Source organism: Salvelinus alpinus, chromosome 26 (genome assembly GCF_045679555.1).
Source record: "Salvelinus alpinus chromosome 26, SLU_Salpinus.1, whole genome shotgun sequence".
In the NCBI taxonomy this organism is placed as follows: Eukaryota; Metazoa; Chordata; class Actinopteri; order Salmoniformes; family Salmonidae; genus Salvelinus; species Salvelinus alpinus.
The window spans coordinates 37,025,604-37,051,758 of NC_092111.1; the positions used below are offsets into that span (position 1 = coordinate 37,025,604).

The 26,155-nt window shown below is 41.6% G+C and overlaps 1 protein-coding gene across 2 annotated transcripts; it reads left to right on the forward strand.

The window, feature by feature from the left end:
* Positions 1-2,152: 2,152 nt before the first annotated feature.
* On the forward strand, positions 2,153-25,597 carry LOC139555258 (thyroid hormone receptor-associated protein 3-like). Of its 2 annotated transcripts, none has more exons than XM_071368916.1 (11): positions 2,153-2,308; positions 9,545-9,696; positions 14,587-15,414; positions 16,271-16,912; positions 17,054-17,229; positions 20,047-20,158; positions 20,883-20,958; positions 21,768-21,937; positions 22,211-22,529; positions 22,936-23,103; positions 23,366-25,597. In XM_071368916.1, the coding sequence occupies exons 2-11, from the start codon at positions 9,575-9,577 to the stop codon at positions 23,603-23,605; spliced, it is 2,853 nt and encodes a 950-aa protein (XP_071225017.1). In that variant the 5' UTR covers positions 2,153-2,308; positions 9,545-9,574; the 3' UTR covers positions 23,606-25,597. The 2 variants fall into 2 exon arrangements, with proteins under 2 accessions (XP_071225017.1, XP_071225018.1); XM_071368917.1 differs by having other exon boundaries at positions 2,156-2,308; positions 9,549-9,696.
* The last annotated feature ends 558 nt before the right edge of the window (positions 25,598-26,155 follow it).

Genomic DNA, 26,155 nt, shown 5'->3' on the forward strand with positions numbered 1-26,155 from the left:
TCATCTCTGCTGGTTTTTTATTTGAAAGGAAAAGTGGACTTTGTGGTACTGGCCAGTTAGTTGATTTTTCGTCTTGCTTTTCAACCGTTACTCTGAAAAATGGTAACCCTGTTTTTAGTTTCCAGAAAATAACTGAAGCAGAGGTTCTAATTGCCCTGTGTGCCATTGATACTAAGAAATCCTTAGGCGCTGACAATTTAGATCCGTACTTACTTAAGTGTGCTGCACCTATTTTTGCTGGTTCAGTAACACACATTTTTTATCTAACATTAAGCACAGGAAATATCCCTAAGGTGTGGAAAGCAGCTTTTGTTCTGCCATTACATAAGGGAGGTGACGGTAGTGATTTGGATAACTATCGACCCATCTCTAGGCTCCCTTGTCTGGTAAAGATTCTAGAATCTATAGTCAACAAACAGTTACAATCTTTTCTTTCTGCTAACAGTATTCTTAGTACCAATCAATCTGGTTTTAGATCTAAACACAGTACCACATCGGCCACTATGCTTGTTGTAAATGATATCGCAAATGCCTTAGACGATAGAAAGCACTGTGCTGCGTTGTTTGTAGATTTGTCAAAAGCTTTTGACACTGTAGACCATGCTATCCTTTTGAGTAAGCTGTCATCTATAGGACTGGGCACTGATGCCTGCCGATGGTTTTATGACTATCTTAAAGATAGAACTCAAGCCGTCATGGTCGATGGGGTCAAGTCTGACCCCTTACAGTTACTTAAAGGGGTCCCTCAGGGTTCAATAATTGGCCCACTATTGTTCTCACTTTATATAAACAACATTGGTGATGATGTCAGATATTGTAAATTCCATTTATATGCAGATGACACAGTGATGTACTCTATTGCTCCAACAGCGGACCAAGCTTTAATGCAGTTGGAGTCTGATTTTAGGATACTACAGGGGTCTCTTTTACAGCTTAAACTTGTTTTAAACGCTAAGAAAACAAATGTCATGTTTTTTTCTAGGTCTAAACTCTCAGTTAGAAACACGTTTGTAATCACTAGCTTGGATGGTACTCAAATCAATAAGGTCTCTGCATATAAATACTTAGGGGTATGGTTAGATGATAGGCTTTCTTTTAAAAAACATGTTACTGAATTGGGAAAAAAGCTCAAATTCAAGATAGGATTCCTTTACAGAAACAGGGCTTGTCTGTCCTCTGTAAATAGGAAAAAAATTGTGCAGGCTACTTTTATGTCCGTTTTAGATTATGGTGATATTATCTATATGCATGCATCGGCAAACACATTAAAACCACTGGATGCTATTTACCATTGTGCACTCAGGTTTATCACGGGTGATAGTTACAGAACTCATCACTGTATCCTATATCAACATGTGGGTTGGGTCTCTCTATCTGTGAGGCGAGAGCAACATGCTCTCTTGTTTATTTATAAAGCACTTCTTTTAAAACTACCTCCATATATATCATCATTAATTTCCACAAGATGTACTAATTTTAAAACCAGATCACAGATGTGGATTACATTAGAGACTCCTGCGGTCTCCACAGAGTTGGGTAGGACTGCCTTCAGTTCCTTTGCACCTTATTCATGGAACAAACTGCAGATCCAACTTAAGTTAGACACTCTGGTGTCCCTTGCCCATTTTAAAATGCTTATGGAGGATCAATATGATGTTGTCTGTGATTGTTTCTGTTGAATTGTGTATGTTTTGAAATGTTCTTGTCTGTATGTCTAAAACTGTACATGTCAACATGTTTACACAGGGCACAGCCGTAAAAGAGTTCCAGGTCTCAGTCTGTTTTCCCTGTTAAAATAAAGATTAAAAATAAAATAAAAAAATAAACGTTTTTATTTATCAAACCATACTAAGTGATGACAGGGTCAAGGGCATTGGAATGTGTGAATGGAATGTGGATGTCCATGTTTGTCTTGTTGGAATGTTTACATCATTTGCTGGAAATCTGACCCCCTTCGGTGAGCTTGTTGTTGGGTTGATAGAGTAAATATATTAAGTGATTTGCATGAGCAAACAAACAAATCAAATGGTATTATATATATATGTGTAATATTTATGACTGTTAATACTGTTATTTAACAATATGTAAATTAGATTTGAAATGCTTTAAAGAGGATGGTCAATTAAGTCATGGTTTATTTTTCTTTAGGGACAGATAGTTTGGACAGGTAACGTTAGCTAGCTAACTGATTGCAACATTTTCGAGTAGGAAGCAAAAGGGGGTTGGGCGCGTGTTCATTCAGTTTACTGGTAAAGTGAACAGTGCAGACTGTAGGCTATTTCGCGCCCAAGAAACTGCTTCCTATCAGGTAAGAACATGCAATAACAGGTTTTCAGTTCGTATATTTCACAGTAGTAGCCTACAATAGCTACTGTATGATTAGTATCGTGCTTTTAACTAATACTATGCCCTTTTAAATCAATTGAGGTGGGCGCAATCCTCAAGATTGGACAAATCCAGGAAGGAAATTTGACCTCGATAGCCACTGCTGCGTAGTAGGCGACCAAAATTGGGCTAATATTTGGCAGCTAGCGTTAGTGTACGGCAGTGGTGGATTTCGTTTTTACATTACGATATCAGAAATGTATTTTACATCAAATAGAATATATGCCTTCATGTAGTTTAGGTAAATTATTGTGCATCCTTGTCCTTCGCAACTCAGCATTCGGTGGTTTCTTCGTTGGTTTGGCTAGCATAGCAAGCCAGCCAGCCAGCTTGCTAACTGTTAGCTTTATTGTTGCAAACATTGCTTAGCTAGATTATAAACAAACTAGCTAGTTTCGTAACAAACAAGTCTGAGCTAAGTGAAATTGCTTTTTGCTTTACAAACCAGTATTTTTGCTATTGACGTTTTAATGGTCAGTCAAGGAAGCTAACCAGCTAACTAACGTTACCTAGTTACCCTCCCCCTGCTCCACTGACTGTCTCCGGCCACTGATAGAATACCAAAATATTGCTTATTTTATGTCTACCTCTGTTCTTTGCGTCTACTCTCATTATAGAGCTCAGTGTTGGGCCAGAACTGTTTTGGTTAGAGAAATAGGCAGGCATTAGGCCTAGTGCAAAATGTACAACGTCTAGATTCAACCTGTGAGATCAAGTGAATCCTGTTTAGTAAGTTGGTTTATAATAATAAACGCAACAAGCGCAACATATTTGTGGTTCCTTGGACAGGAAATATCACTTTTATAACTGAACAGACCATGAGACTACCTACATTAGGCTACATTCCTATTCCATAAAGGTGCTTCTCTGTGTGCTATGAAAGATTGATTAATGCCCCTTGACTTAGTCCACATTTTTTTGTAGATTGTTTAATACATTTTGAATTCAGGCTGTATTCAAAATCTATTAAATAATCTACACACAATACCCCATGACAAAGTGAAAACATGTTTTTTAGACATTTTTGCTTATTTCTTAAATTAAATACAGAAATGTCTTATTTACATATGTATTCACACCCCTGAGTCAATACTTTGTAGAAGCAAGCACCTTTGGTGTCGATTACAGTCTTTTTGGGTAAGTCTCTAAGAGCTTTACACACCTGGATTGTACAATATTTGCATTATTCTTTAAATAAAATATTCAAGCTCTGTCAAATTGATTTGTTGATCATTGCTAGACAGCCATTTTCAAGTCTTGCCATAGATTCCCAAGCCGATTTTTAAATCAAAACTGTAACTAGGACACTCCGGAACATTCAATGTCGTCTTGGTAAGCAGCTCCAGTGTAGAGTTGGCCTTGTGTTTTAGGTTATAGTCCTGCTAAAGGTGAATTCGTCTCCCAGTGTCTGTTAGGAACCTTGTTCAGTCTGCTTTTCATCAAGGATTTTTCCTGTGCTCATAGCTGTATTCCATTGATTTTTATCTAAAAAAAACTCCATAGTCCTTACCGATGACAAGCATGCTTATAACATGATGCAGCCACCAACATGGTCAAAAATATGAAGTGATATGTTGCAGCCACCAACAGTGGTGTAAAGTACTTAAGTAGAAATACTTTCAAGTACTACTTAAGTATTTTTTTTGGGTATCTGTACTTGACTATTTATATTTTGACAACTTCTACTTCACTACATTCCTAAAGAAAAGTATGTACTTTTTACTCCATACATTTTCCCTGACACCCAAAAGTACTCGTTACATTTTGAATGCTTAGCAGGACAGAAAATGGTCCAATTCGCACACTTATCAAGAGAACATTCCTGGTCATCCCTACTGCCTCTGATCTGGCGGATTCACTTAACACAAATGCTTTGCTTAGAAAGGATGTGTTGGAGTGTGACCCTGGCTATCCGTAAAAAAATTAAAATTGTGCCGTCTGGAATTTTTTATCATTGATACTTTTACTTTTGATACTTAAGTACATTTAAAACCAAATACTTTTAGACTTTTACTTAAGTACTATTTTACTGGGTGACTTATCTTGAGTCATTAAGGTATCTTTACTTTTACTCAAGTATGAAAATGTAGTACTTTTTCCACCACTGGCCACCAACATGCTTGTGTTGGATTTGACCCAAACATAACTCTTTTTTTTTTTAATACTTTGTTTTTATTGTAGGAACACAAAGAAAGTACAAATAAAGTAAAATAAAATAACAAAAATGATCTGGCAGTTACAATGCACTTCATACCTTCATCATCATATTAGTTACATTAGCATCTTTGAATTAGACCTTTTCCAAGTATGAAACCCTTTTCTCCCAGTATTCCTGACCTCTCTCCTGTTGAGTTCTTAAAGCAAAGGTCATACGCTCCATGTGGTGTATTTCTTCTACAATGTCTATCCATTGTGTCACTGTGGGAGGGTCTTTTTGTAGCCATTTCCTAGTGATAGCCTTTTTACTGGCTGCCAGTAGGACCTTCAAGAGGTACTTTTCTCTATTGTGTAAGTTATCTGGTATTTCACCCAAGTACAAAGAAATGAATGTTTGTTCTATGTCAAATCCCATTATTTTTCCAATGTTAGATCTTATTTCTCCCCAGTAAGTTTCGATTGCGGGGCAGGACCAAAAGATATGAGAGTGGTCCGCCCTCAATAGACCGCATTCTCTCCAACAAGGGTGTGGTGAGCCAGTCTGTTTTGATTTCAGTTTAGGTGTTATGAAGAAACGTATAACATTCTTCCAACAGAATTCTCTCCATGACCTTGAGTTGGTGGAGCTTTGTTGAGTCTCTAATATGTTCAACCATGTTTCATCAGTTATTTCAATGTTAAGTTCCTCCTCCCATTTCTTTTTAATATAGTTTGTAGAATGTTTCTTTGAGGATTGAATACCCAAGTAGAGATTTGAAATCGTTTTTTTGTTACTCCCCAAGTTGTATGCGTTAGTGAATACTTGGATTAATTTTGGAGGTGCTCGAGGGTCAGTCACTTTTATCTCCCTTAAGAAATAGTGTCGGACTTGTAGGTATCTGTAAAAATCTTGTTTATCCAAGCCATGTTTTTTACTTAAGTTATCTAGGTTCCCATTCCTTATAATTGTACTGAATGATGTGATGCCTTTCTGCGTCCATTGACCAAACATAACTCTTTGTATGTCTTTGCCACATTGTTTGCAGTATTACTTAAAGGTGCAATATGCAGAAATCACTCCTCCATTTCCTAGTTGCTACATTTCTAACAGTAAAGTTTGTGACAAAACCAGCAATCATTGTGTAGCTTATCATTGTAACATCTGAACTGTGAATCTTTTTTCTCCATAACCCTTTTTTTTTTTTTTTTTGCAGTTTGAAGCTGGTGTACAAAACAGAAAGTAAAAGACGCAATAACAAAACTTAAGCACGGGAAGCATAGAAATAGTGCATATAGAACAGATCTACCGCTTCTTAGACTTGCTTTCAATGAGAGTGATAGGTGTACAACTCAAATTTCTATGTGAATTTGGTTGGGTCACACAAAAAGTTAAATATTGTAGCTTTAAGTGCCTTGTTGCAAACAGGATGCATGTTTTGGAATATTTTTATTCTGTACAGACTTCTTTCTTTTCACTCGGTCGTTTAGGTTAGTATTGTGGAGTAATTGCAATGTTGTTTATCCATCCTCAGTTTTCTCATATCAGAACCATTAAACTGTTTTAAAATCCCTGAGCAGTTTCCTTCCTCTTCGGCAACTGAGTTAGAAAGGACTCCTGTATCTTTGTAGTAACTGGGTGTATTGATACACCTTCCAAAGCCTAATAACTTTACCATGCTCAAAGGGATATTCAGCATCCAGCTTTTTATTTAATTTATTTACACATCTACCAATAGGTGCCTTTCTTTGCGAGGCACTGGAAAACCTCCCTGGTCTTTGTGGTTGAGTATGTGCTTGAAATACACTACTCGATTAAGGGACCTTACAATTATCTGTATGTGTGGGGTACAGAGATGGGGTAGTTATTAAAAAATCATGTTAACTGCTATTATTGTCTATACAACCTTTATAATGCGATTTGTTAAGCACATTTTTACTCCAGAAATTATTTAGGCGTTGCCATAACAAAGGGGTTGAATACTTATTGACTCAAGAAATTTCAGCTTTACATTTTTTTATACCTTTCTATAATTTTCTACAAATGAAATTCCGCTTTGACATTATGGGATATTGTGTGTAGATCAGTGACACAGAATCTCAATTTAATAATCAGGCTGTAACACAACTAAATGTGGAAAGTAAAGGTGTGTGAATACTTACTGAAGACACTACATGTAGGCTACCTTACAGTTAACCCCTCTCAAATATTTGAAAGAATCTTGTTTCCTTAGCAATAAAATAGAAAACGCAGAGCACTTGAGCCCTGACTCCTAACACTCTCTCTTGGACCCATTTGGGCATAGTGGTCTCTCTACTGTCAAAATGTATCCATTGCCAAGTCTTTGGAAACCAGTGCTAGCAATACTAGTGTTATTGGAAAAATAGATTGTATTTCTTCACTCAACGTTTGTTTTAAGTGGTCTGGAGTTTTAGATGAGTTGCTTTAAAGTTTAAGAAAATACACTTTTCTTTTTAATATGGTCTGCAGAGGCTGTGTATCTTGTCCGGAATGGTTCTATAGTCTCTATTCACTCCCCGCCCACACTACTATGCATTATGGGTATGGCTGCAAAATAAAGACAAGCCGTTGCTAAAAAGCATTCTAAGACATTCGCTCAACTGTCTTGTTATAGATTCTGACATTGTATAGCTCCATGTTTTGACTTTTTCCCCACAAGCACTGTGAAGGTCAGGGGGGGGGGATTTGGGGATACTGGCGACTGCCAGGGGTCAAGCAGGCGAGGGCAGTGGGTCTTGTTGACAGGGGACAAGTTGTCAAGTCACTGTTCCAGACCTGAGGTCTCAACAGTTCTAGAAATAGCCTGTCCCCCAAATGGAACCCATTTCTCTATATAGTGCACTACTTTAGACCAGGGCCCATAGGGGTAGTACACTACTTTAGACCAGGGCCCATAGGACACGGGTTGCTAATAGGCTCCAAGAAATCTCTTGGGGCCACGATTGTGACTATAGAGATGATTTTCTTCATTGTGTTGGACATTTTGTAGTGAGTTTTTTTTATTGGACAGTGTGTGAAATTGTGTTGTAATGTGTTTGTTTATTTGCTAAATAAATAAAACGTATTTTTTTTCTCACCAGCTAGTTTTTATTGATTTGTGTTTAGGCTAATTTGAAGCTAATAACTTCCTCGTTCTAGGCTCGTCTTCCTCGTTCTAGGCTCGTCTACTTTTGTCAACATGCATGAAGTTTGAGCACTATATAAAACAAACGTTTATACTTAAATCACCCCATCCCTCCTGTTGTTGGACCGGTACATCTAGTTGTATATTTAGATTTGTCTTTATTTCAAGGATGTCCACTTCCTTGTTCTACCTCACATCATACCCAAACCGGACGCGTGCAATTTGATATTGTCCCCCCACCCAAAACGCAATCACGACACGCAGGTTGAAATATCAAAACAAACTCTGAATCAATTATATTAATTTGGGGACAGGTCGAAAAGCATTAAACATTTATGGAAATTTAGCTAGCTAACTTGCAGTTGCTAGCTAATTTGTCCTGGGATATAAACATTGAGTTGTTATTTTACCTGAAATGCACAAGGTTCTCTACTCTGAAAATGAATCTACATATAAAACGCTCAACCGACTCGTTTCTAGTCATCTCTCCTCCTTACAGGCTTTTTCTTTGGACTTTATATGGCGATTGGCATTTAACTTACATAGTATTACAACGACCGACCTCAGTTCATCTTTCAATCACCCACGTGGGTATACCCACGTGCCATCTCCTCATTGGTTATCTGCTTCTATAAACCAATGAGGAGAGGGGAGAGGCAGGACTTGCACCGCGTTCAGCGTCACAAATAGAACTGACTTCTATTTTAGCGCTTGGCAACGCAGACTCTCGTTGGCACGCGCAATGATTGAATAACAAGTATGTGTAAATTTATTTAGCAACGCGCACGTGACGCGAGCGGTGTGGTCAGCATGTCAGGACCTTATATGGTGTCTGGTTCTACTTCTTGTTTCTGCCTGGGTAGCCGCTAATGGGCTCAAGACAAAGGAAATGATTGTGGACTACAGGAGAAAGAGGACCGAGCACGCCGCCATTCTCATCGACGGGGCTGCAGTGGAGTAGGTTGAGAGCTTCAAGTTCCTTGGTGTCCACATCACCAACAAACTAACATGGTCCAAGCACACCATGACAGTCGTGAAGCGGCCCTGACACAAACTATTCCCCCTCAGGAGACTGAAAAGATTTGGCATGTGTCCTCAGATCCTCAAAAGGTTCTACAGCTGCACCATCGAGAGCATCCTGACTGGTTCCATCACTGCCTGGTATGGCAGCTGCTCGGCCTCCAACCGCATGGCACTACAGAGGGTTGTGCGAACGTCCCAGTACATCACCGGGGCCAAGCTTCCTGCCACCCAGGATCTCTATACCAGGCGTTGTCAGAGGAAGGCCCTGAAAATTGTCAGACTCCAGCCACCCTAGTCATAGACTGTTCTCTCTGCTACCACACAGCAAGTGGTACCGGAGTGCCAAGTCTAGGTCCAAGAGGCTTCTAAACAGCTTCTACCCCCAAGCCATAAGACTCCTGAACATCTAGTCTATTGACATTGCCCTCCCCTCCACACCACCAATGTCACTAGGATCTGTAACAGTGGACTGCGTTTTGTAGACATTACCCTTTGCCAAAGTTTCAAAAAGTGTTGTTTAGGAGTGCAAGGGCAAATTGAGTTATTGCACACGTGTACTTCAGAGTAGGCGTTCCCTAATGGAAATCTGCAAATTAATGCTAGAACACGCCAATAGGATCTCACTAGCTCGTGCTTGGCTCTGCCCACCTCCTTGCTTGTTTTGCCCGCTGTAAATCATTTGCTCCCATTGTAAATGACAGGCTCTGGTCTATCTTGGGTTTGTTTTTTAAATAACTATCTTTGCTTATATGTTCTCTGTTTGGTCAACAAGCAGGTTGGGAACTGTTACTGTATAAAACACCCAAGTGTATTACCAGTGCGTACCAACATCACTCATCCCTCTTGTTGTTGGACAGGTAGACCTCTAGACAGGCCTGCCAGTGGAGATGTCTAAAGCGCCAGATTGCCCCGCAAGGACCCGCTCCAGATCCAAGTCCAGGTCCAGGTCTTGCACGCGGTCTCGTTCCAGAAGCCGCTCCCGCTCCAGATCCAGGAAGCACCGCTACAGGTGAAGTTTATAATCACTTCCTTTCTCTACTGTATGGAGACTTGTCATCAAGCCCTGTTTTCCGTTGATTAATAGGACATATACATGCCTACCATGAGAATGTGCTACACATTTTTTCCATTGTAATTTCAGAATGTCCATAATATATCTGGTGCTAATAGTGGAATGATAGTTTCACATTTTATTAATTACTCGCCAGTGTTGTGATTGGCTGTGATATTCGACTTTTCCTGCTGGATCGACATCTGTTGTCAAATGGGGAAAGCTGTACTGACTTTGGGTATGTTATCTAGTGGAAATCGCACATTTCCTGGTTGCTGAAATTCTACATTGTTCACTCGAATTGACTTTGTGAGAAAAAAAGAACCATCTAAATCGCTGTGAAATATATTTTCAGTAAATAACAAAAAATATTGTTTTTACAACTGTTTGTAGCTGGTGGACCAAAACCGAAGCAACTTTGGTTTTGGTCCACCAGCTTTAAACCGCTGTAAAACAGTATTTTGTGTTATTTACTGAAAATATATTTCACAGCGATTTTGTTATTGAAAAAATATTTCACAATGGATTTAGATGGTACAATTTCCTACACTATTCAGTGCTTGTTTTCTCACGGAGCGATTTCCAATAGATAACACAGCTACAAAGTCAGAACAGCTTTCCCAGTTTGATAACAGAAGGCTGGAGAAAATCAAAAGGCCAATATCATAGCCAATCCCAACACTGGCAGGTAAGTACTACTAGGGCTGGGCAATATGGCCAAAAGATCATATATCAAACTTATGGACGATTCACTAATATATATACACTACCGTTCAAAAGTTTACAGTGTAGACATTGTGAATGTTGTAAATTACTATTGTAGCTGGAAACGGCTGATTTTTTTATATAATATCTGCATAGGTGTGCAGAGGCCCATTATCAGCAACCATCACTCCTCTGTTCCAATGGGACCTTGTGTTAGCTAATCCAAGTTTATCATTTTAAAGGGCTAATTAATCATTAGAAAACCCTTTTGCAATTATGTTACCACAGCTGAAAACTGTTATGATTTAAAGAAGCAATAAAACTGGCCTTCTTTAGACTAGTTGAGCATCAGCATTTGTGGGTTTGATTACAGGCTCAAAATGGCCAGAAACAAAGACATTTCTTCTGAAACTTGTCAGTCTATTCTTGTTCTGAGAAATTAAGGCTATTCCGTACGAGAAATTGCCAAGAAACTGAAGATGTCGTACAACGCTGTGTATTACTCCCTTCACAGAACAGTGCAAACTGGCTCTAACCAGAATAGAAAGAGTGGGAGGCCCCGGTGCACAACTGAGCAAGAGGACAAGTACATTAGTGTCTAGTTTGAGAAACAGATGCCTCACACATCCTCAACTGGCAGCTTCATTAAATAGTACCCGTAAACACCAGTCTCAACGTCAACAGTGAAGATGCTGAAAGGCAGAGTTGCAAAGAAAAAGCCATATCTCAGACTGGCCAATAAAAAGAAAAGATTAAGATGGGCAAAAGAACACACACTGGACAGAGGAACTCTGCCTAGAAGGCCAGCATCCCGGAGTCGCCTCTTCACTGTTGACGTTGAGACTGGTGTTTTGCGGGTAATATTTAATGAAGCTGCCAGTCGTTTTGTTACAAATTTAACCAGATCCATGCATAATGCACGTTCACTAATAATGGCTAACTTCTTGTAGCCGGCATTATAGAAAATGAACAGGGGTCTCATTAAACAAACGCACAAGTCCACGTGCTAGTGAGTAACCAGCTAATCTTCATATAAAGATTAGCCAACTTGTTGAGTTCAAGTTTAGCCAACTTGGATCTATTTGTTAGGTAACAAGGTAAAACAGTTGAATTGTTATGAACACACCCTTCTGTCCATCTCCAGCTGTTTGAACAGCATACTAGCCCGTGGACTTTTAACATGTTGAAAACAAGTGGCATACCTTATTTCTCAGAATGAGAACGAGTTACAATATAATATTCCTTATACAAAGGCATTTTTTTTTTCATGCTTATTGAATATTTAGACAGTTAGTATAACAGTCTTTGACCAAAATACTGCTAGTGGTACCGCAATACCATGTGTGATAAACTGAGCATTAATCTTCCAGAAGCATCAATATTCTTGTGGTAGTAGTGTCTGCTCTGCACGCAATTTGATTCGTTGAGACATGAAAGGGTGTCGTTGGAAAGGGTAACTTCTCCATTGCAGTAATATAATGTCTCCATGTGTTGTGGTGGTCATAGGAACCATTCTGTTGCACCGAACCTCAAATGCAAATAGCGATTTGAAACCGCTTGTCAGAGAGGAAGATGTGATCTCTCATCTTTGTTGTTGTGAGTGCCGGGGGGGGGGGGGGGGTGAGCGTGAGCAGAGAGGAAGAGGCGACGTGACATGTTTCACCCTCACAAAAATAAACCCAATGCATTTCTGTGGGTTTATTTTGGACCTAAGCTTGTCGCCTGCGGAGACATGAGCTTCTAATATAATTCTTTGTATGTCTGTTTTCGGGAAGTTTGTCTTGCATCTCAACAAACTTAAGCACTACATCACCAATAGGTGAATAAATACATAAATCACAAGCATTAACTACAGCAGACAACACTTATGGATACAGTCTGGGGGGGGGGGGGTGTTGAGCAGGTATTAATGCAATTGACTTATCCTGGTGGGAATGAAGCATTTCTGGCCTCTGTATCGGCGGCTGGTGGTGGGAGCTGGTCCTGGTTCAGTGGATGCTTCGTCATTCTATTCAGGTTTCTGGTGTAATTGGGAAGGTCCACAGAGCACAGAAGGAGCAAAGGTCACGAGACCAAAAGATAACATGAGAACAACGGACATAAATCGCCCAGCCCTAAGTAATACTGTGAAACACTAGAATTCCACTGTTAGCGCTACAGGATTTCATTTATTTTTGCATTGCAATTTCATAAAATGTCCTTTAAATTATATATATATATATAAGGACATTTTATGAAATTGCAATGCAAAAATAAATGAAATCCTGTGTTGCACCTTTTTAAGATAGACTATTGGTACCCTTTTGGGTAAAATGTCATTTGTCCTTTTTCTTTGCTGGGATAAAAATGTAACTTCATATTTGTGATGGGATTAAAACGACCGCGTCTTAACCAGAAGACACATTTTGTATTATACAATCTATTTCCCCTCCGTCTTCTATTTGAACTGAGACAGAGTTAACTAATGCACCTACATAACATGCCCATCAGTTCTATTCATTATTGAATCATCCTTTTGTTCCAGAGGAATACTTAAATCATTTTAAGATGAGTGAGTAATCATTTGGGTCAGTTCTTTGCCCTGGGTTGTCAAACAGCATTCAGCACTTTGTGCGTCTGTAATGACTTCCATGAGGAATTATGGGCCCAGTGTTGGTTACATCTCAACTTAGTTATATGAGTGAGCATTTGTTTTTTATTTTTTATATATTGATATTAAGTAGGCTATTGTTAAAGTTTGATCCCCCTCAGACAGGAGATTTGGTGTTTTTGCCATACAGAGGCTTGATAACAGGGCGCTCGGGACCTCTAATTTCGGGTGAAATGGTCAGCAATGCATAAGACAAGTGCCATACATAATCAATGACTTGTCCAAAAGGAAAGTAATGGCTGGAAGTGCTTTCACAAAGAGAGAGATGTGTCAGAAGGAGAGGAAGTGTTGTCTAGCCAGGTCAAACACCCTCTTCCCACTCCCTCCTCCTACAGGGATTAGAGTAAAAATGCTTTCCCATTTTGTCTCAACGTGTACCGCCTCTTTCCACTGCTCCAGTCCCTCCACACACACACACACACACACACACACACACACACACACACACACACACACACACACACACACACACACTCGCCAGATAAAGGGAGTCCCTCACTGCTGTCAGTACACTATGTAGCTCACTGCTCAGAACACCAGCTCTAGACTCTTTCAATGAAAAAGCTAAAGAGGTAAGTTCTGGGGGATTTTTATATGATGGATTTGGCCGTTTTTCCCCCCCGCTGCGGTACATGGGTAGAAACCAATATCCTGTTCGCTTGCTGTCTGGGTTGTCGTTTGGGTTTAATTGTAAGTCCCCAATTCACATTCGTCCTTCTAAAATGTGCCTGCTGCTTTGCGTTTTCCTGGATTTTGTAGGAGTCGTGTGCCGACGTACTGTGGGGACGCTACCTTCACTGTTTTATTTTTCTGCTTCACATTATTTCCATGGATTTAAGGACAGATGTTCGAATCCTTTGTGTGGAGGAGGTAATGGTCTTCATGTCTAAAATCTCCAGCATTTAAACAAATACATTGGCTACGTCTTCGTTTTGTTGGTTGAGAATGACACAGGATAAGCAGTATGAACATGTTGTATTCCATATGATGACTGATTGGGGATTTCTCCTTCTCTGTATTTTCTCTCATCATGTTACTCAAAGGGCACCTTGAAGTGAAGTTGTTTGAATGTTGAGTGTCTTCAGAGGAAAAGGGTTGGAGGAGGATCCTGGCTGCGTCGGTCCCTGGTTGTGTTTTAATAGGCGCTAGTGTGTGGTTTAGTAGCTCCTCCAAGTGGACAGAATACTCTAACGCAGTCCCTCAGTCCCATCCACTGGGACCACTGCCAATTAACCTACAGGCGGTCTGTGCTCTCTGAGTGAAATTGGGGGTTCTCAATTTCGCCAACCTGAGTTGGCGAGGTGCAGGCTGGCGAAACAAACATTTATTATTTTACTCTCTGACTGTATACTCCTACTCAGTCCAACTTAACCAGACAGGATTGTCTCAAGATGTACATATGTTTACTGTTTTCATAATGTTTAGGCGAACTTCTGAAAAGTGTACCAACATTGACTTGGCTACACAGTATCTTTAACAGACTTCTCTCCTAGTTCTAGGTCACGTTCCCGCTCCAGATCTCACTCTCCGTCCCACGGCAGGAACTATCCCACCAGAGACTACCAGAACAACCGGGGTTACCAGAGGGGCTACAACCGTGGCTTCCGCAGACCCTTTTACTTCCGCGGTAGAACCCGGGGCTTCTACCCTCGCCATGGTTACCAGAGAGGAGGTAACAGCTACGGCTACAGAGCCAACAACTGGCAGGGGGGGGGCTACCGGGACGGGCCGCCCCACGACCAGGACCAACACGGTCCTCACAGCCCCAGAAGAGGGAGATCTCGGTCCCGCACGCCCCGGAAACGCTCCGGCAGCCGCAGCCACTCCAGGTCTCGATTCTCCGACCGTTCGTCCTCCAGGGGTTCCCGACGGTCCCGGCGGCGCCACAGCTCCTCTTCCCGCTCCTCTTCCCCGCGGAATCGCCGCAGCAGCCCCGGCTCAGGGAAGCCTGGCTCTAAAGATGTAAAGGACAAGACTACGCCAGCAGAGGTCAAGGAGGAGAGGGGAGAGGCTGGGGAGCAGGCAGGGGGAGAAGGCAGCAGCCATGATAAGGCCTCTGCTGGGAAATGGCAGGGTCTGAGTGACTATAACACCAGCCCCAAACGCAGCAGTCCGGCTGTTGGTGCCAAACAGGGGAAGTCAGACCCCAAAGGGTCATTGTGGAGAACCATGGGCAGCACTGGCAGTGTTCCCTCTACCAAGAGCCCACCAGGCTCCACCAAGGCCGGGCCGACTGCCTCCACCAGTGGGTTTGGTTTCTTTGGCAAGGAGGATCCCACCAGAGCAGACGATAAGACTGCTATTTCCTCTGCTTTCAAAAAGTACGTCCCCCTTTTTACATTCTGTTTCTTTCATCGTGTTTTTTATTTTTCTTCCCAGTATGTGATTGTAATGATTTATTTTAAGCTTGTTCAGTCTGCACAGCTACAATAGATTTAAAAGAATGGATGCCATTGCCTCTCTTCTCAATTTAAATGCATATAACACAATTGAAAAAGTCACTGCTGTTGTCCTCTGCATTTTTTAAATTTATTATACCGTTATTTTACCAGGTAAGTTGACAGAGAACACATTCTAATTTACAGCAACGACCTGGGGAATAGTTACAGGGGAGAGAAGGGGGGATGAATGAGCCAATTGGATGGTGATGGTATGAGGGTCAGATTGGGACTTTAGCCAGGACACCGGGGATAACACCTCTACAATAAGTGCCATGGGATCTTTAGTGACCACAGAGAGTCAGGACACCCGTTTACCTGCACCCTACACTGGGCAATGTCCCCAATCACTGCCCTGGGGCATTGGAATATTTTTTGGGGGGACCAGAGGAAAGAGTGCCTCCTACTGGCCCTCCAGCACCCCTTCCAGCAGCATGATATCCCTCTAATTTAAGAGGTGATGTTTAAGTAAGTATCATTATTACAATATGAGTCCTGGTCATTCTATTCTAAGTGTTCAATGTCATTCTCTGCTATTGTCAGTCTTCTATGGTTGTGTAGTCTTGTTTCTTCTGTTTCATTAGATCATCCAACATTCTACCACGTGATGAAATGTCTTTCATTTTAATATCAGCGCCCTGTTAGAAAATCAGGATTCTGTAACGATAATAGATTTGAATCAAAATTCTCCATTTGTATAACACAATGTAAAGGTCCATATGCTTCTCTGATTTCCCAGGTTCTTGGCAGAAAACAAGAACAAAAAGCAGCAGGCGGCGGAGTGGGAGAATGGCCAAGACGGAGACAGCAGAGAGAAAGGGAACAGCAAGATTGGAGGAGGCCTCTTCAACATAACAGCAGCCTCCTTCAGCTCAAAGGCCGATAAGTCCCTGCCCTTCCTGGAAAGAGCCGAAGAAGCCTTCCTCAAGTCTCAGGCTGCTGAAAGAGAGGAGGAGGAGGAGGAGGTGGTCAAGCCCAAAGGAGCCACCCTGACGACACGGGATGTGTTTGGGAAGTGGGAAGACGAGCCCCATTACTACCCCCCGGGGAAGGACGAGGAGAGACGGAGAGATACGGCCGAAGACGTGGATGAAGACCTGGAGCACATGGAGGAGGAGCTCTACCGCAGCCGCAAGCAGGCCTCCAAGAAAGAAGAGAAGTCCAAGAGGAAGGAGAAGAAGAAGGAGAAAGAGAAGGAGAAGAGCAGCAGGAGGAGTCCATCTCCCGTCAGCGCAGCAGTGCCCCCTAGAGGTTCAGGCAGCGGGGAGGACAGGCCCTTGGCCCTGTTCCCCATCAATAGGTCGGAGTCACACCTAGCCCGGCCCTCTGGGAAGAGGGAGGGCTTGGAGCACAGTATCAACACATTTGATGAAATGCCCAGGTAAGCAGCATCACCAATGGTGTCCATCAACAGACTGTTTGGATGGTTAATAGTTTCCGAAACTGGCCTAGTTCTCAACTCTGCATTTTGTCACGGTCTTGAACACAACAGTTTTGTTTCAACTTGTCTTCCTCTTCTCAGCTCCTCTGGAAGTCTGACTAAGGAGCGTGGTATGTCCAGGGATCTGGTACATCCCAGTAAGAAAGATTCCGGACAGTTCCGCTCCATTTTCCAACACATACAGGCTGCTCAACTCCAACGCAGCCCCTCCGAGCTGTTTGCGCAGCATATTGTCACCATTGTGCATTACATCAAAGGTAAGGGCTGCTTACGTAGACCGTATTAGCTGTCACGAGTCATGACGGCAGTCAGATACAGTCTGATACTGCTGATGGTCAATAGTAGCCTACCAAATTTGCTAACTGTCTGGTACTCGGCACTCTATTGTCCCTCTAATCCCTCTGACATCAATGCAAATGTAATCAAACACTTCATGAGCTCATGTTGTGCAACATTTCTATAGGCCATGCAATTGCTTAAGAAAACAGAGTGATGGCCTCTATTAAAAAGAAGAGTATTCCATCAGCTTTCTATAGACTACGCCTACTATATTTATATCTCAACTTTCCTAATATTAAGCACATTGCTTATATTTACAACAGGAGTATAGCCTACCCGGCTGGCTTGAAAATGAACCAGGGAAAAGCACCCTCCATTTGCTCCATTTGCTATGCATAGTGGTCAAAAAAAGTAAAAATAAAGAAAAACCCTGGAATGAGTAGGTGTCTCAACTTTTGACTGGTACTGTATTTTAATTAACGGTCAATTACCGTGAGACCAGCAGTTATTTACTTGACAGTCACCGGCTGACAAAATGTTATGACCGCCACAGCCCTACCCACAACAACACTTAAACAGTAACCACTGGCTGAATGAAGTCAGTGAGAGCAGATCTATGGGTTGATTATTAAACAGGGTCTGTATTCCAAATGGCACATTATTCCCTTTTATAGTGCACTATAATAGGGCATAGTGTTCCATTTGGGATTGACACCGATTATTTATTGGTTACCGTGGCGTCAGTATCTGAAGGTACAGACACAACAAGGACCACTGCGGGGCTTGGATTTGGAATGTTCGTTAGTTCCATGGACTGTTGACTCACTAGTCCTTTTGTAGGATTTGACGTAATTCCGGCATTGTGAGAACATTTCAAGTAAAAAAAAAAGGATGAGCTGACGCACCTCAATGTTTGAAGAGGTGCTGACTAACGGAGGGTAAACGCTGTGCTCCCAACAGTTTAATGGATACGCCTGACCAATGTTTCGGCACACAGTGCCTTAGTGTGCGACATTCTTTAAGTCATTTGAATTTAAACAATTGTCTGAGTTGGAGACGTCCACGGACTAAGAAAGGTTGTCTGCCTTCAGATTGGTATTCAAACCCCTTGATTTATTCCACGTTGTTACAGCTTGAATTCAAAATTGATTAAATATATTTTTAAATCTCACTCATCTATACACTATAACCCCATAATGGCAAAGAGAAGACATGTTTTTAGAAATGTTAGCAAATTGATTGAAAATTAAATACAGAAATGTCTAATTTACATAAGTATTCACACCCTTGAGTCAATACTTTGTAGAAGCACCTTTTAGCTGCGATTACAGCTTTGAGTATGTCTGTATCAGCGTTGTTCATCTATATTTGGGGATTTTCTTCCTTGCAGATTTTCTCATGCTCTGTTAAGGTAGCTGGGGCGAGGCGGTGAACAACAATCATTAAGTATTTCCAATGGGATTCAAGTCTGGGCTTTGGCCGGGCCACTCGGACTTTCATATTCTTGTTCTGAAGCCATTCCAGCGTTGCTTTGGCTGTATGCTTGAGGTCCATGTGTTGACGGAACGTACATCTTCGCTCCCCAATCTAATGTCGTTTGCACTCTGAAGCAGGTTCTCATCAAGGATTTGTCTGTATTTGGCTCCATTCATTGTTCCCTCTATCCTTAGCAGTCTCCCAGTCCATAGCCCTCTGAAAAGCATCTCCATAGCATGATGCTGCCACCACCGTGCTTCATGTTAGGAATGGTGTTAGATGGGTGATGAGCTGTGCCTGGTTTTCTCAAGGCATAGTGCTTTGCTTTCAGGCCAAAGAGTAAAATTGTCTCATCAGACCACAGAATCTTTTGCCTTATGCTCTTGAGTCTTTCATGTGGCTTTTTGCAAACTGCCAGGTGTGCTGTCACGTGCCTTTTTTCTCAGGAGTGGCTTCCGTCTGGCTACTCGCCCATAAATCCCAGATTGTTGAAGTGCTGGAAAGACTGTTGTCCTTCTGGCAGCTTCTCCCATCTCACCTCCCTGACCAAGGTCCTTCTTTCCCAGTTGCTCAATTAGGTCGGACGGCCAGCTCAAGGCAGAGTCTGGGTAGTTCCATATTGTTTCAGTTTCCCCAATGATGGAGACCACTGTGCTCTTGGAAACGTTCACTCTAGGCATTGTTTTATAGACTACATTGTTTTATAGTCTACATTGTTTTATAGTCTACATTGTTTTATAGTCTACATTGTTTTATAGTCTACATTGTTTTATAGTCTACATTGTTTTATAGTCTACATTGTTTTATAGTCTACATTGTTTTATAGTCTACATTGTTTTATAGTCTACATTGTTTTATAGTCTATGGACAGTTCCTTGGACTTCATGGTATAGTTTCGGCTCCGACATTCACTGTCAACTGTGGGACTAGATAGATATATACATATAGACAGATGTTTCTTTCTAAATCACGTCCAAACAATTAAAATGGCCACAGGTGGACTTCAATCAAGTTGTAGCGACGTCTCAAGGATGATCAACAACAAAAAAATGCATGCACCTGAGTGTCATCGCAAAGTTGGTGTGAATACGTATGTAAATTAGATGCATGTATTTGATTTTCAATCAATTTGCGAAAATGTCAACATATTTTCACTTTGTCATTATGGGGTGTTGTGTCTAGATCAGTTTAGAATTCAGGCTGCAACACAACGAAATGTGGAATAACTCAAGGAGTATGAATACTTTCTGAAGGCACTGTATGTAAATATTGTCTGCGTTAGTGGTGTCCAAAATATAAACATTGTATCTGTCCTCCAGCACAACACTTCCCCTCTTCAGGCATGACTTTAAGTGAGCGATTTGCCATGTACCAAAGAAAAGCAGCTGAGATGGAATTGATTAAACAAAGGAAGAGTCCAGAAATCCACAGGTAAGTCATTCTCATCCAACATTGTAGAAAATACTGATAACTGCCAAAATAAAGGAAACCCTTGAGTAAATGAGGGATACAAAGTATATTGAAAGCAGGTGCTTCCACACAGCTCTGGTTCCTGAGTTAATTAACCAATTAACATCCCATCACGCTTAGGGTCATGTATAAAAATGGCTATGCCTTCATAGGGTGACAATGCACGCATCCGCAGGGCACGAGTGGTCACCTGAATGTTTTGAAAACGATTTGAACAATATGACATGGTCGTCTCAGTTACCAGATTTCAACCCAATTAAACACTTAGGGGACATTCTGGATTGGCGCCTGAGACATCGTTTTCCAACACCATCAACAAAACACCAAATGATGAAATTTCTCGTAAGAATGGTGTCTCATCCCTCCAATAGTGTTCCAGACACTTGTAGAATCTATGCCAAGGTGCATTGAAGCTGTTCTGGCTTGTAGTGGCCAACGCCCTACTAACACACTTTATGTTGGTGTTTCCTTTATTTTGGCAGTTACCCGCCTTTTGACTGACATGAGATTTATGTAACACAAATCAAACATACCATGTGGCTATGGATTATAAAGTTGTGTGTCGAAGTTACTCCAAATATTTTTATGAGAAATATTGGAACATTCTTTGAGACCATTGTGTGATCAGTACACACATTAGTGTAGCTGTATCCAACTGTTTGTTTTGTTTTGTGTCCCCCTCCAGGAGAATCGATGTCTCCCCCAGTGCTTTTACCAGACACTCTCACCTGCTTGAGGAGCTGGAGGATTGCAGCTACAAGGTGAACGGCCTCTTTTGGCATTTGAAGTAAAACAGGGAATTGAGACGGTCCAGACAAAGCAGCAGTGTTCAGCTTGTGCTTTTCTTTTAAAGGAGATGCTTATGTCTAAATCAAAAGAGCCCAATTGTGTATTGTAATGCCAAGCGAGCCCGCGAGCCTAAGAGATCATATGGTTATTGAGCTGTTATGTACGTACGTACGTACCCACCCAAGCAAAGGCTAACAGGAAGTGACTTAAGATGCTGTGTCCAAGCCTCTCAAGGGACCCTAAGCAATGCCGTTGTAAGTATTTTTCTCGAAACAAGCTAAATGTATTCAAGTTCAGTGCAAATGATTTTGTTTTTTGAAAATCTATCTTAAGAGCTGCTGTTTTACTATGAGGTGTGTAGATGTCTGTCTGTAAATGTGTGTCTGTTACTTGGCCAAGTTACTCAGTTTAGTAGAAGCCGTAGAAGATTAACTTAGTCTACATTAACACACATTATATTTGATTTGTTTACTTGAGTAGATACAAAATACTTTGATATAAAACATTCAAGTTATTTGAAAGAAAAGCTGTTAACATCAAGTTGGCCTTATATCTCAGAAGGGCTGCATTTTGTGTCATCACCATCAGATGGGTCCAATACTGGAACTGTTTAACAAGTTCTGTAACAAGTTCTGTATTAACTTTTGTATGTGAAAAGACATCATTTCTTCATTATATTTTGTCCATTGATGAAGTTAAGTGGTAGGATGGTAAATTAGAAGTTGTGTTGTCCGAAGCGAAAGCGATCACTAACATAGACAACACTTCTATATCTACACAGGATCGGGGTAGAACAGCAAAAACTGACCCAATGGACCTGCGTCTGGATATAGAGCGCCGTAAAAGGTTTTCTGGGAAGGAGCCTGGGCAACGGGACAGGGGCAAGGGCTCCCAAGGACCTAGCCAAGAGAGGTCCTCAGAGAAATCTTCCAAACGCCACAAGAAATCAAAGTAGGCTTAGTATATCTTAATGTAAAATCACCTCCCTATAGTCTCTTCCCGTTGTCTTACGTCAGACAGCCCAATGAGCCGGTAGTGTTAGAATGAAGCCATCTGCCTGAAGACAATGTTTCATCCTTAAATTGTATCTTTGATTAAAATGTAGTGATACAAGCTACATGTGACACATTTTCACCCTTCATGATTTCCTGTTTTGCACTCCCAGCTTTAGAGGCATCAAAATGGAGACTATTTGAGATTTGCTCTTTTACCTCTCACACTCAGAAAAAACAAGAAGAATCGTGATCGCTCTCCGTCCTCCTCCTCTTCCTCCTCCTCTCCCTCTCCCTTCAGAGGAGGGTTCAGAGGTAAAGACCACATGATGGGGGAGGAGATGGAGCATATGGACCAGGGCTACAGTAAGCCTCGCTTCGGGTCACGCGACTATGAGGGCCCCATGGATAGGGGTCCGCCCCGGGACTATAAGGGCCCCATGGATAGGGGTCCGCCCCGGGATTATGAGGGCCCCATGGATAGGGGTCCCCCTCGGGATTTTGAGGGCCCCATGGATAGGGGCCGAGGACGTGGAAGTGGTGGAGGATTTGTAAGTTCTGCTCTGGGTGTTGTAGTCTACTGTACACCTAGCCTAACTGTATAGACTGGACTGAACAATTGGAATGATGTGATTGATTGTCTTGTAATATACATCAGTGACATGAAAAACACAACACTCCCACTATAGGCCTGATTCCTCTTTTCTCCACAGCCAACTGAGAGCCCCTAGTGTTATCTCTCTCTTTCCCTCCCTCTCTCCCCTACTCTTTCTCCCTCTCTCCCCTCACTTTCTCTCCCCTACTCTTTCTCCCTCTCTCCTCATTTTCTCTCCCCTACTCTTTCCCCCTATAGCTGTCCTTTTCGCTCTCCCACAACAAAACTCACCCAAGATCAGTATCTTGGGCTGTAGAGTGAAGTTGCCCGTTATCTGACCAAGTTTGTTGTTGTGGTTTCAGCTTCCCAGACTCAGAGGAGGAGGAAGGGGCTGGAATAGGGGCAATTACCAAGGTAACACAAGCAGCAATGGCAACCCCCCTCCTAATATGAACACCGCCCCCCCAGAGCGCCCTCCAGATGAGGACTGGGACCCAGAGTACACCCCCAAGAGCAGGAAATACTACTTTGTGAGTTTCACCACTTCCCTGTTTTAGCACATATTATTACTTTGTCTTAAATGGCACCCTTTTCCCTTTTTATAGTACACTACATGTGATGATCTTGATTTGAATATGGAAACCTGGTCTTAATTGTGTTTCAGTATTGTGATAGTTGATCATCTTAGCTCTTAGGGACATTAATAGAACATGAATACGTTAAAACGTGTTCCTCTACTGATGCTGTTGCAGTGGTTCTTTTCACTGACCACTCTGGCCATCCACCTTACAGCATGATGACCGTGAGGATGAGAAGACATGGCTGGAGAGCTGTGGCCGAGGGGTCTTTCCCCACAGCAGGGGTCGCTTCATCTACCGCAAGGGGGGCAGAAGCCCAAACAAGTGGACTCATGACATGTTCCAGACTGGGGAGGAGGGGGGCGGGAACAAGGAGGAGGAGCACCACACAGAGATGGACCAGAAAGACGACAACCAGGCCGCCGTAGACCCCTCAGCTTCCTCCAAACTGTAGTAGAGGACTAGGCCCTGTAACCTCTCTTGCTCCTCCTCCATCCTCTTGCTCCTCCTCCATCCTCTTGCTCCTGCTCCTCCATCCTCTTGCTCCTCCCCTTGCTCCTCCTCCTCACACATCCTCTACCACCAGAGCTTTCTGTCCATTTGTGAGAGGTCATCTGATCCTCTGAGATCATCTCTGTGTAGGCTATAGGAGCCTGAACCCTGGTAACGTGCCTGGCCCTGCACACAGTCATATCAGAATATACATGATACACTGGTCTTTGTATTGTTGAGCCAGTGCCACTTTCAGTAAGTTGTGAAAGAGATGTTGAATTGAACTTGAATCAAGAGCAATACTTTTTTTTCAAGAGCAATACTTTTACTTGTTTGTTTCTGAGTGTTTAATTACTACCAGTAATTTGTCTTTGTTTCTGAGTGTTTAATTACTACCAGTAATTTGTCTTTGTTTCTGAGTGTTTAATTACTACCAGTAATTTGTCTTTGTTTCTGAGTGTTTAATTACTACCAGTAATTTGTCTTTGTTTCTGAGTGTTTAATTACTACCAGTAATTTGTCTTTGTTTCTGAGTGTTTAATTACTACCAGTAATTTGTCTTTGTTTCTGAGTGTTTTTGATTAACTACCAGTAACGTGTCTTTGTTTATCTGGCTGTATTTGCTTATTTGTTTTGCGAACAGCTGACTGGTTTTCAGTTGTTTTCTGGGTCTGCAAGCTACATTGATGCAGCTACATTGATGTAAAACTTCAAGGACAAAGTATTTTCCCTCTTAAGACATTGAAATGACATGCATTTGTGCCTTAAAGTTTATATTCAAACATGGTGATATATGTGCATCGCTTTAATTTTCTGCTAATTTTCTGCTGTACTAGCTAACGCAAGCCTTTAGCTAAACAGTTGTTTTGGACAATGATATGTTTCTGAGGGTATTTGCATAACCATTTGGACTCGAACCTCCCCACCCCATTGGACCAACCCTACTCTGGGTACTGAACCTCCCCACCCCATTGGACCAACCTACTGTGGGTACTGAACCTCCCCACCCCATTGGACCAACCCTACTGTGGGTACTGAACCTCCCCACCCCATTGGACCAACCCTACTGTGGGTACTGAACCTCCCCACCCCATTGGACCAACCCTACTGTGGGTACTGAACCTCCCCACCCCATTGGACCAACCCTACTGTGGGTACTGAACCTCCCCACCCCATTGGACCAACCCTACTGTGGATACTGAACCTCCCCACCCCATTGGACCAACCTACTGTGGATACTGAGAGAACTCCCCATTAGAGTTTCTCACATACAACAGTATGTCTTGCCCCATTTAAGAATTCTTAATCATATCCTAAGCATTCTCATTAGCTCCAATACTTCTGCTCTCCTTCTTTTTGGGGGGTTGAGGTTTTTGTATGTGGTGCCCCCCCTCCCCCCCCCTGTTGATACTGGATGTTTTTCTGTTTTTAAAGCATCACAAGGATTTTCACTGTAAAATGAAAGGACTGTGACAAAAAATTGTTTGTTTCAGAGTAAATTAACTATTTAGGAGGAAAAATAAAGTAAATTATTGTTTTTGATGCCTTTATCTTTAAGTTAGTTTAAACGTTTAAATAGAATACTGTATGTTTTAATAACATTTTTGAAAATGGATCGGTTTATGGGCTTGAGTCAGAGTCCTTCAGTAATGTTCTTTATCAAAGGGTAAACCTGGACTGTTGAGGTTTATGGCGTAAGATAACTGAAGTAGAGAACATTTCCCTGTATGTGGCAAATACTGTCAAAGTATAATTGTTGGTGGAGTTTAAACTGGTGAGTAGGGTTTAGTGAGGTACTGGGCCGCTTTGTTTGCTCTATCCAGACTGTCCTGTACTGTAGGACTGTGATTTACATTTTTGGTTTTTATGCTACATTTGAAACCGAAGCTAATATTTTCTGTTACTTCAGAGCTTTGAACTACTCTTATATGTTCAATAAATATGTTCTCCAGTTCGCTTGAATTGTTGTCAATTATTACTTTTTCCTTCAGTACTTTTGTTAGTTTTCCACATTCTTAAGCTAGACCTGTGATATCAAACCCCTGATGAAAAGTCATTAGATCTAGTATTAAAGTTTGGGATTTGGTAAATTAAGCCCTTTATCAGATGAACTTGTGGATACCATTTTTATATGTGCGTCCAGTGTGAAGGAAGTTGGAGGTAGTTTCACAAGCTAATGCTAACAGTGTTCTCTGTTCCAACACACTGTCAGTACTTATTGTAAAATTACCTATTTGAAATTTGTGACAGGCACACAAAATGATTGTCTATTACACGATTTTCACACTGCATTTTGTGGGGTTTATGCAATTTTCACACTGCAATTTGTGGGGTTTATGCAGTTTTCACACTGTATTTTGTGGGTTTTACACAATTTTCACCACTTGTTTTTGTGGGTATTACACAATTTTCTTAACAGAGTATATATTAAATTAATTCCAATTTGTTGTGGCTAACGTTAGCTAGGGGATAAGGTTAGGTAACATGCTAACTAAGTAGTTAACGGGTTAGG